The sequence below is a fragment of the Leptinotarsa decemlineata genome, unplaced genomic scaffold (genome assembly GCF_025532065.1).
Source record: "Leptinotarsa decemlineata unplaced genomic scaffold, Ldec_3_MD MMD2_tig00000882_RagTag_RagTag, whole genome shotgun sequence".
Taxonomy (NCBI): Eukaryota; Metazoa; Arthropoda; class Insecta; order Coleoptera; family Chrysomelidae; genus Leptinotarsa; species Leptinotarsa decemlineata.
The window spans coordinates 12,820,539-12,832,756 of NW_027412556.1; the positions used below are offsets into that span (position 1 = coordinate 12,820,539).

A 12,218-nucleotide genomic window follows, 5' to 3' on the forward strand; every position below is an offset into this window, starting at 1 on the left:
AAATCTAATGGTGTAAGGTCCGGTGACCGAGCTGGCCATTCGATCGAACCTCGTCGTCCAATCCATCTACCACGATATTCTTCATCTAGGTAACGTCTTACTGCACCGTAATAGTGTGCAGGAGCACCATCTTGTTGAAACGATATTTCCAAGTTGTCGAATTCATCTGGATTATCTTCTAGAATTTCAAGAATTAACGCCTCAATATCAGTTTGTAACATCTCCAGATACAATTCACCGGTTAAGTTAGCATTGAGAAAAAGAGGCCCAACTATGTGGTTTCCCAAAATACCTGCCCAAACATTTACTTTTTCTGGAAATTGAGTATGTTTTTCACGAAAGATGTGAGGATTTGTGTCACTCCAATACCTCACATTTTGAGTGTTAACATTTCCATTGAGAAAGAAAGTACTTTCGTCACTAAAACAAATTGTCTGTATGTAGCCTGGTTGTTGGTTCATTTTATCGGACATAGTTTCACAGAATTCTAGTCTTCGGTCGGGGTCATCATCTGAAAGTTGGTGCACCATTTTTAATTTGTATGGATGAAATTTGTTTTTAGCCAACACCCTATGTACTGTCCTTTGACTGACTTCACAGATAGACGCAACTTGGGCTGTGGAAGAAGTAGGGTTCACTACCATTTCTCCAAGTATGTTAATTTTTTTTGTCATCACTAATTGTTGGTCGACCAGATCGTTTGGCATCTTGAACACTACCTGATGCTTCAAACTTCCGAAGAAGCTCCCTAAAATAAACCCTCGATATAGGGCGATCGGGGTACCTCTCATTAAACAGTCGTTCCGCTGCATGGAAATTGTTTCTACATTATTAAGATAGCTGCTACTTTGTCGGCTACAGTACGTACCATTTTGCCTATGTAAACACTTAAACGTCTCGTTAAACAATAGCTTAGGTAAATTTTCAAGGTATAAACACTTTTGACAAGTAGATAATTCAAACACGTCAACCTTTTTGACAATGAACCAGAGGCGTACTTTAAAATCTTTATTAATTAAATGCGAAACAATAATTTTCGTATTTCTTCAATTTATCAATCAAAATCAGCCGAAACCCAAACAAAATTGGTATGACTGAATAGGTATTTTCAATACCTTTCAAACGAGCTGTCACTTGCCATAGGGTCCCATTTAAAATTTTTGGTCACAGTGGCCTTGTGACGTCATTTATGACTATTGCGTCACCTGTTATGACCAGTTAAGAAGCCTACATCCGTTTATTTCCACCCTCCAAATTTCATTATTATAAGTATACCCGTTCCAAAGATACGAGGGGGGGAGGGGACTTTTGACTAGCACTGTATGACGATGCACTAATGCTTTGTTTATGGTCTCTAGTTTCAATAAGTTGCATTGCAGACAAAGCTGCAGAGAAAGACAACAAATCTCCTATGGTGGTTGATGTCGAAGCTTTTATATTTGCAGATTATCTCTTGTTTCAGTTGTCTACGTTTCCATAAAATTCCACATTTTTCGACTTTCCTAGTTTCCAATAGGCTGGTGCACAATACTGTTGAACGTTGAATTATACAGACAAGACTGTGCGAAACGTCAAGTTTAACGATTCAGTTTTTCAAAAATGTTGCCTTAACCACCCAATACCTAGGACTAACTTATCGCTTTATTGAATTTTAATCATTTGTCATTCTATTTTGAACTAAATTATATAAAAACAAAAAGCGAAATAAGTATATCTTCCCCTACAATAAAACCCGAAATTTTTCATTCAAAATTAACCAGAAGAAAAAAACATGTTCATACACCTTCAACAATATGGAAATTTCCATGTTGTGAAAACTGTTAACAAGCTAAATGAAACGAGCACATCTACGAGCATCCAATAGAATGAGATATTGTCATCTCCTTTTTCATCGCTTAATGCCAATATCAAGGTGATTATAATTATAGATTGCAATTATTCGAAGCGTAGATTATTACACGTTTGCACGCTTCCTCTATTTTACGGGAAATTCAACTGAAAGGGCCCTGTTTCCGTCAATATATATATATATATATATATATATATATATATATATATATATATATATATATATATATATACTGGAAAGTCGAAATATTCAATATTTTGACGTGGTTTTATTGATGGGATGGTATTTTGAAAGAGATAGAACTTGTGGATCTACTGAGATTAAACAGAGCCACCTGTTAGCCGGTGGTGAACTGAATTATGTACTTAAGTCATTCCAGAATTATCTGAGAGTGAAAGAACTTCAAGAATGCCATAATGCCGGTACATCAAAGGAAGCAACATAGTCATCTCAAGCAAGTGGCAGTGCAATTCATCCACAAAGTCACTGAGATATTTATACCCGCTATGCCTCTTGAGGACGCCGCTAGGGAACCATTAAAATCGGGACTAGCGGCAAACAACGTCAAAAGAGGCGGCCGACAGTGTTCATATTGCGTTAAATATAGTATTAATGGGCGTCGAGCTGGGGGTATTAATATAAATTTTTCAATGATGTATGACGTGAAAAGAATTGAAACATCGTAAAAACCAATTTTGTTTGAATATTTCATTTTGAGAAAGTTGATTTATATTTGAAATAATTTTTTGTTTAGGATTGTTACCTTCCACAGATCTATAAAAAAATCAGAATCTTAAATTCAAAAATGAATATAAATGTAGAAAGGACAAAAAATTACTGCAATTGATAAATTAGCTTTTTGAAAAAAAATATTCGTCAGTAACTTGAATTTATAAAATTTTGCATATAAAAATAAATACGTATCATCCAAAATACAAGAAACTTATGTTTCTTTGTCCGATATTCAACAATTTAAGGTGCATTATCGCCTTTATCCATTAATTACTAATACTAGCTAGAGTATAACTTTTCAATTTATCATTCAATGAAAGAACATTGAGATCTATCAAGGCTATCACGATAAAAGTCGAATCCACTCTTTTTTCATGAGTTCATTGGTTCCGCATTCGAAATATTCACCTTGAGAGATCTGAATAAAACGATTCAAATTTTACGGTACACATAAACATTGAAAAATGATCAACAGCAAAACAAAGAATGAAAGAAAAGTAAAACATGGGGAGGAGGAGGGGGGGTAAGATATGTCGTAATTGATTAATGAATGAATCTGGTCAAAAAAAAAGCGTTGCGAACGAAGCAAATAACAAGCGCGGCCCTGACAATGGAAATTAATAAATAAAATAAGTTATTATCGTTTATTTGGCAGTGCCACAAGCAATAGTACAATTTAAATTCACTACAAGCTTACAGCTCTAGTGCCAATGTTTCGTCGAAGATTTTAGCCTTCTTCAAGATTCAAATGTACATCAAGTAGCGATGTCGACAAATAAATGTTATCAAAATTTCTATTTTCTGGCGATGTTGGAGGTTTTTTCGAATGTGCAAAAGTTAAACAACCCTAAAACAAGAATCTTCACAAGAATCTTCTGTATAATTCAGTTTTCACATAGTTTTGAAAGAATTTTTTTTCTTTCGTGTAATTCAATGTTTATATGAAAGTAGCTGTTTCAGGAGGACTTTCTTTCAGTTTGTGTCTGAAAGTTACTTCTTTGCATGATCTACACATCCATGTATAAAGTTACTTATTTTCAAATTGATTACTTCCTTCCTTTCTTTGGAAGATTTCCTCATCTTTTTTGTATCGAGATGGAGTAGTAGAAAGCCAAAAACTGTCTTTCCCAATCATTACATCTCCAAAATAAATAAATTTTTATTATTTTCCAAATGGCATTTTATTGAGGCATGTTCTGATACTTTTTCGTTTCCAAATCATTTTCTCATGGAACCCAAGGCATTTTAGAATCAATTTTGGTTCATTTTTTTCATAATTGAAAGACAATAGATTGGTATCGAATCAATTTTTTATTGTAAGATCATGGGAAATATTTATGTGGAGATCTTTCTCGTTATTGTTATGCTACAGTAATGTAGTATTTTCTTCAAAGACGGAATTATTCTGTAATGTTCAGACTAATAAGGTCACTGATTTGTATCAAAAATACTAATGGCCGCGAAATAGAATCTTGGGACACTCCTGTAAAACAGTCTGTGTACAGTTCAAGTAAACGATATAGTGCAACCTACCTTCCAAATGCTCCCCTTTAATAATATAAATATTTTATTTATATAGGTAAGTGGGAAAGTAGGGATTCAAATAACAGGGTAATAATAGGGGGGAAGTCTCAGTATGGTGTGTCCATACCTTTCAGCAACACTCTCAAGGGCATACATTTTTTCAAATGTTTTCGTCTGTAAAACTTCAATTAGTTGCTTTTTGGTATAGTAATATTCAAAATACAAATTGTTATCCATTGAAAAACTTTGTATTTCATCTTTCCTCAAATTTGTATTCGGTACTTTGATGAGCTGTCGCGAATGATAGGAAGCGTTGTTATGAACTATTACACTATTACCATCCAAATTTGGGATCAATGTGTTTTCAAACCATTCCTCCATGTTCTTATGATAGTCAACATTGCTATCCTCAAGTTTTTTTCCACATAATTTCGAAGAATTCGGAACACTTCCTCAGCAATGCACAATTATTAGTCGCGATCATTTGTTTGCAGGCATGTTAGGCGTACACATTCTTGAACCATCAGTCCACCCTTTCGTAACTGTGTCGTGAGTGTCATACCAAGTTTCGTCCAAATAAAGAATTTGCCGTTGTTCTTGACTATATTTAGTTATTTATTCTAAGTATTATTTGTTACGCAATTCCACTATTTTTCTGCTTTTCATCATTGCCTGACGTTTGTTTATTATATTAAATCTAAATCTTAGTTTCTTTATCCAATTCTGAAGAGTTCTGTCATAGCAGCTCACGTTATGGCCGGAAGTATTCAATTTCTTCCTTATGATTTCAGTTGTAGGAATCTCATTGTTTTAGTAAGTCGTATATTGTTTTTTTCAATGATTTTATTAGATGAACATCTGAAGGTTTTGGTAATCCTGTATCACCTAGCGTTCATAAGGTTTGTTTTTGACTATTTTACGTACAGTTGAGAAAGGAATTTAGGTCAAATCTTATGTTGCTTGTAATAGTTTGTTTCCTTCGAAACGAAATTCGAGATGTAATTCTTACATCGAAACATACTCTCTGTGTTTCAATTTTCAAATGCATCTGAATCTTATTCATTGGTATCTAATTTTTGCATTGTTCACCATCGCTATTGGAATCACTACACTGGAAAAAGTCTGCGTTGTTATCACACTCGTTTTTACTATCAATACTTGTCCAAGGACGCCACATTTTGAACAGATAACAAAAAGTTTAAGTAGTTTATAACTGCATCAATATCAAATTTCAACACTCAAATCGCGACCAGTTCCTGAACTGAACACGACGGCGATAACCATCCCCGCATTCCCCGATTTCTATTCGTCACCGTAACATAATTTCAAATTTAACTTCAGCCAATCATAAAACTCGTTTAGTAAAAATTATCCAATATGAACCGCCAATTCTGCAGTCCACGTGAACTATTTCGCAACCGGTTCATTTCTATGTATTGGTTTTTTTGGTCTTTGAGATTGCCGCCAACTTTAAATGTTCACAATATCGTTTACGTCGACTATACATGTTCTCCTCTTATACCAGTTTCCTAGGTAAATCCATCATTTTCCTTGGATAATTCTCTATTTGTGGTTGAATAAATCACAACAGATTGTTTTTCGAATTCCCCACTGTGCATGTTAGAATTATTTGAAGCGGCCCGGCCATAAATGTTTTGGAAACCCATAAATATCTACCTGATCGTGAGATGCATTATAACAGGAATTGCAAATCTGAAATATATGCTAATTTTATGGAGGTCTTCAAATGGCACGGCGCAGATGACTAGCTGGCCATGGATATTTCATCAAGTTTGGGGCCTCTTGCAGGATGGTAGTCGAAATCATGAGCGTCGAAGCGGTTGGTTTTAATAAAACCACCACTTTTGTTTTGTACCAATTTTGTCTGAATATATACATTAAAAGCAAATCATATTTCGAAGCGAGATATTTTGGCCAACTGTCATATAAAAACATAATTCAGTAAAAGTTGAATTTTACAGAAAAATTATAGGGTGGCTCGTTTAGATATTAACGATGACCTTTTTCATAGATTCAACAAACTTTCTTCAAATTGGGCAAATTGTACGGAAAAGTTTATGAAATCAATTTGATCAATATGCCAATATACAGGGTGTTAATTTAGTATGTAGCATAAATTTAACAGACGATTCTTCAGGTAATTTTAAGACGAAATATTGATTTAAACATGGGTCCGCAAATCCTTCGTTCTCAAGATACAGGGTGTTGAAATAAAAATAAAAAAAAATAATTCGTAAATATCTTAAATATCCTTCACCTAATTTTGTTGTAATTTGGCAATGGTATTTATAACATTAAGGAGCTGATTTAGCCCGAACGTAATTCAATTTATTAAGTCCAGTGGCGTCTCGAGCGGGATTTGAACGAATATTTTTGACTTAAAAATGTACGTCACTGACTTTTGTGCAATTTTTATTATTTCCTTGGATTAAGCAATTAGAAATACAACTTTTTTGTCTCTTGATTTTTTTTCGTATCTTGCTTAGTTTTTAAGAAAAAAAATCGACCTAATTGCAAATCCCTGGACCTCACAAGGAATAATATGGGGAATAAAATGTTTCTTCTGGAAATTATTATTTTTACAATTTTTCATTACTAATTATGCAACAATAACAACAAATGAATCGCTTATTTTTGAAAGGCCTCATGTCACATTTTTTTCGAAATCGACTGTTTTGAAAAAAACAAGTCTTCAGACCTAAACACATCGTTTATTTATTATAGCCTCATGTCTCCTAACTAATACCGTAGATATAACAAGTTGAAGATTCTACTTATTTATGAAGGGCCTCTTGTCTGTGACTTGAGGCCCTTCATAACTAAACAGATCAATCACACTTGATCAAACCTACTGCGCAACACCTCAAATCAGCTGGTTTATTATTTGTTTTCCATCATTGCCGAGGTCAATCCCAACAACAACATTCAGTGTTTTGGTAGGTAAATCAGAGAAAGATTAAATTGTTTTCATTAAACTTATTCCGAGACCGGTCTTATCTTTTATTCACATTTACTAGAGAAAATAATTTCAAATAATGTCATCTAGTGAAGAAAGTGTTTCAGAAGATGTGTCAGTTACCAGAAAACGAAAAGGTGTCAGGAATCCTGAAAGTTACAAAGTTAATAGAAATAAATTGGCTAGACTTCATGGAAAATCATACACAAATTACAAAGGAGACACTGTGGAAAAATCCTCAACAGGTGATCCATGCTCGTAAGTGCCTTTTTATCTTCATACTTTCCATTTGTCTGCTTGCTTTTCAACAAAGAAGCTTAAATTTGTAAACATAAATGTTTAATTACGATCGTTATGAGCATTACATAGCTAGTTACTCATTGTTCTCACATTTGAGCTCTATTTTATTTTATTATTATATTCTATTTTTATTTTATTTATTATTATTATTATTTTTTTTCAGGTGCAAAATGAAATGTTTTGACAAATTCACTGAAAACGAACTAAGATCAATTCTTGACAGAAATTCAAATTTCCAAACCAAAAATGAACAAGATTTGCACTTGCAGTCTCTCATTGATGTATACTCAGTTCGGAAAAGGAGATCTAGGTTTAAGTCACCTACACCAACTGATGGTGGTCAAGCCAATGAAGAAAGCTCTAGACCTAGTCATTCTGTTCAACATACAAGGTCCTACAAGTTTCATGTTATGGTCGGGGAAGAGAGGAAACAGGTTTGCAAGCCAGCTTTCTTGAGTATTAATGCTGTTGGTGAAAAGAGAATAAGGAGACTTCAAGGAAATGCTTCTAGGGGTGGAAATCCTGTTGATCGGAGGGGACAACAAACAAACCGTAAGACTTTTCCCTTGGAATTTGTAGAGACTGTCAAGGATCACATCAGATCATTCCCTCTGAAAGTAAGCCACTATGCCTCTAAAGAAATAAAATATTTAGATGCAAGACTTGACATTAAAAAAATGCACACAATGTTCCTGGAGGCAAACCCAGGATCTGAGGTAAAATACAGCTTTTATTACAAAGTGTACAAAGAACACTTCAATTATCGCTTTGGAAGACCTCAAATTGATACGTGTTGCGAATGTGAACGGCTGAATAACAGAATAAAAAATCCTCAACTAAATGAAACAGCAAGAAGAGTAGCACAAGCACAGATGGAAGTACACAAAAGAAGGTCAAACAAATTTTACAAGTCCATTCGTGACGTAACTGAGTATTGCAAGCTTCATGATAATGCAATGATTTTGTGCTTCGATTATATGCAAAATGTATCTTTACCGAACATTCCTGTTCAAGAAACCTATTATCTTAGGCAGTTATCAGTTTTTCCATTTGGGGTACATGATAATAAGAATGACAAAGCTACCTTCTACCTGTACCATGAAGGTATTGCTCAAAAAGGAGCCAACGAGGTATGTTCATTTTTAATGAAATATATCAATGACAACATACCTCCTCATGTTGATGAGCTGTACCTCTACAGTGACAACTGCACAGGACAGAACAAAAACCACACGATGATTTGATTTCTAATGAGCTTGACAGACACAGGTCGATTCAAACAAGTTTTGTTCAGATTACCTATCAGAGGACATTCATATGTCCCATGTGACAGGGACTTTGGGTTGATAAAGAAGAAAATGAATAAAATTGATCGATATTATTCCACTAAAGAAGTCATGGAAATCTTTTTGACAGCTACACAACAAGGAAAGTTCTATGTGGATCTGATTGGGACCCAAGACATTGTTGATTTCGCAAAATGGTGGCCGCTGGTTTACAAGAAGACTACCAGTTCAGAGGAAACCAAAGTTCAAAAAGGAGGAAAAAAAGAATTCTTTCAAGTCTCAGCTTATCACCAATTCAAGTTTGAGAGTTCACAGGTGGGAGTAGTTGTAACAAACGAGTACATTGATGGGTTGAACGAAAAAACCTTCAAGCTAAAAACCTTCCCAAATGAAATAGCTCAAATTCCAACAACGAAGGCTTACACTGGAAAAAGACCAATAAAAGGAGAGAAGATTGAAGACTTGAAGAAATTGATGCAGTATGTCCCAGAAGAGCATAAGGACTTTTATTCAGGACTCCTTCAATGGCTCACAAAATAGAAGTCAGTCAAAGTTCTGTGGGGAAGTTGATTTTTTTTTAATAATTGAATTGTTTTGAAAGAATAACAACCAGTGAGTTTTTATTTTTTTAAATATTGTTACTAAATAAAAATAAAAAAAAGATTTTTTCTTGATTTTGATAAGCAATTTTGTCTTTTTATTTCAGTTAATCTAATACAAATCTACCAACAATGTTCACTTATTTATGAAAGGCCTCATGTCAAGTGATTTCAAAGGCCTGTAAAAAGGTAATGGTACAAAATATGATGACAAACTTTACACCAGGAAATGCCTTTTTATCATAGGTATCATATAAAGTAATTAGAAAAAAATGAAAAAAATACTTTAAAAAGTTATGCGGTTTTTTTCGTTTCCTGAAACGTTTACTTTTGGTGACATGAGGCCTTTCAAAAATAAGCGATTCAAATATTAAATAACATTAACATCTAGACTAACGAATTGCACTAAATTAAGTGTTGGAAATGGCCTCCTTCGGCTTCAATACAACCGTCTAGCCGCCGCATCATTGAATTTCGCACTCTTCTGAAAATACCATAAATAATAATCAAGGGCGGCCTTGAAAAACGATTGCAGCATTTAATAAACAACTTGACAATTGTTGTCAACTTTATAAGCTTTTAATTTATAATTGTTATAAAAAGTGTGTTTACTGGTTATTTTTCGAACCATTTTTGTAAAACGTGGTTCAATTTACTAACAGTGAAATGGCAGATATGCATTTCTGTTATGGAATGGCTCACGGAAACTCGAATGGAAGACGCATTTACCATGAAAGATTTCCTCAGCGTGTAGTGCCTAATAGAAGAACTTTTGTACGTCTCCATGCACGACTTTCTGAAACAGGCAGCTTTAAAAGATCGACGGTTGTCATTGGGAGGCCTGCAATGGTACGGTACGAACAGTTCAAATTGAAGAAGCTGTTTTAAATGAGATTGAAGTAAATCCTCATATCAGTACTCGGAAAATAGCTGGAGAACTGAATATTACCCATGTCACAGTGTGGCAGATTTTAAGAGACCAGCAGCTATATTCCTATCACGTGCAACGTGTGCAAGCTCTATTGCCCAGATATTTGCCTGTAAGACTAGCTTTTTATAATTGGTTACGCGGTAAAATAAGAAGAAATCCAGGTTTCCCTAAGTCTAATATTGTTTACAGATGAAGCTTGTTTTTCTCGCAATTCAATTATTAATTTTCACAACAATCACATTTGGGCCGAAAATAATCCACACGCCTTGATAGAAAATAATTTTCAAGAACAGTTTTCTTTTAATATTTGGGTTGGAATTGTCGATGACTATCACATTGGGCCTCACTTCCTTCCACCTAGACTTAATGGAGAAGAATACCGAAGGTTATTAGAATTTGTTTTGAAAAGAGAAATGAAAATTTCTATGTTTTTTACCACTTTTATTTGTAACTGACGTTACTGCAGTTTCGTCCTATATGGACATTTTCAAACTTAAACAATAAACTCTTTTTTTTTTTAGTTTAAGCTTGAAAATGTCCATATAGGACGAAACTGCAGTAACTGCAGCTTAAACGCCGGTTTGCAAAATTTCGTTCCGGAGATTTTACTCTCAAGGATGAGCCCCGAAGTGGTCGACCTATAGTAATCCAGGATGAAGATTTGAGGACCCTGGTGGGTTCTGACCTATTACAAACGGTGCTTGGGTCAACAAGCTTTGCTTTTGCGCAACCAAAACGATCCTTTTTTGGATCGGATCGTCACGTGTGAAGGAAAGTGGATCCTCTACGACAACATGAGACGTTCAGGACAGTGGTTGGACATCGATGAGCCATCCAGGCACTTCCCAATGGCAAAAACCCACCAAAAAAAGACCATGGTTACCGTATGGTGGTCAGCGGTTGGTACAATTCACTATAACTTGCTGCAACCGGGTCAAACCATCACAGCAAAGTCCTATCGTCAGGAAATCGACGTAATGTACAAAAAATTGCGTCAGCTCCACGACAACGCCCGTCCGCACGTTTCACAAATTACCGTGCGAAAATCAAACGAATTGAGCGTCTAACCATCATCTTTTCAAACACTTCGATAATTTACTCATCGGTAATCAGGACCTGGCAAAAATGGCCTTCGCCTACTTCATCGAATCCTGAGCACACAATTTCCATGCTGACGGAATTAGCTGACTTGTGTTACGAAAGCAAAAGTACACTGATTGTAATGCCACTTATTTCAATTAAATTGTATTAACTGAGATATTACAATTTTAGTAGACTTATAAAAACGGACTAAACTTTTGAGACAACCTAACATCATCGAAAAGAAAATACAAATGAAATGAAAACTAATTTCTGTAGAAAACTCAGCCATCGATATCAATGGCAAGTATAATAAGCAGGGCCGTCGCCATGGGGGGATAGGGGGGATAGGGGGAAGCCTCCCCTCCCTGCTTTTTCGACTTGGGAAAAAGTTGGGAAATTTTGGGCCGTGAAGATAGAAAAAAATAATAGTAAAAAAATGAATGAAAATTAAAAAAAAATAAAAATGAGACAAAAGAAAGGGAGAGGTAATAAGAAAAGGGAAAGAACCGGGAGAATGTTGGGATATCCCAACATGCGTAACCCTCCCATACTTTGAAATTCTGAGTTGATTGAAAATTTCAAAAAAGTTTAATTTCTCCCAAGTAAGAGAACAGTCCTGAACAGTCCACAAATTTTGAAGTGACAATTTTACAAAATTCCCAACTTTTCGCTGTTGGTTACCGATTGCTAAAACCTGGCAGTTCCACCTACTCGTCAATACACATAAATTCCCCATTTACAAAAAGCCAAATTATATTTATGAAAGATATAAAACTTTCAAATCACAGAATAATTCGAGGTCACGAAACCGTCACGTTTTTATTATTCCAAAACACTCGACAGCCTGCTTTTCTCGTTGTTTTATTTACAACTCTATCAAACAATATAATGCGCTGCCCAGTGAATTTGGACACTACTCTATATAATTTTAAGAAAA

At 34.8% G+C, this 12,218-nt stretch overlaps 2 protein-coding genes across 3 annotated transcripts in view; one reads left to right on the forward strand and one right to left on the reverse strand.

Moving 5' to 3' along the window:
• Positions 1 to 12,218, reverse strand: part of usp (retinoid X receptor ultraspiracle) — a 91,196-nt gene that overhangs the window by 49,059 nt on the left and 29,919 nt on the right. The gene's annotated exons all lie outside the window — the stretch shown is intronic.
• Positions 6,863 to 8,626, forward strand: LOC141482228 (uncharacterized). Its single transcript, XM_074175224.1, has 2 exons — positions 6,863 to 7,340; positions 7,546 to 8,626. Exons 1-2 carry the CDS (start codon positions 7,162 to 7,164, stop codon positions 8,624 to 8,626), a joined length of 1,260 nt encoding a protein of 419 aa, XP_074031325.1. The 5' UTR covers positions 6,863 to 7,161.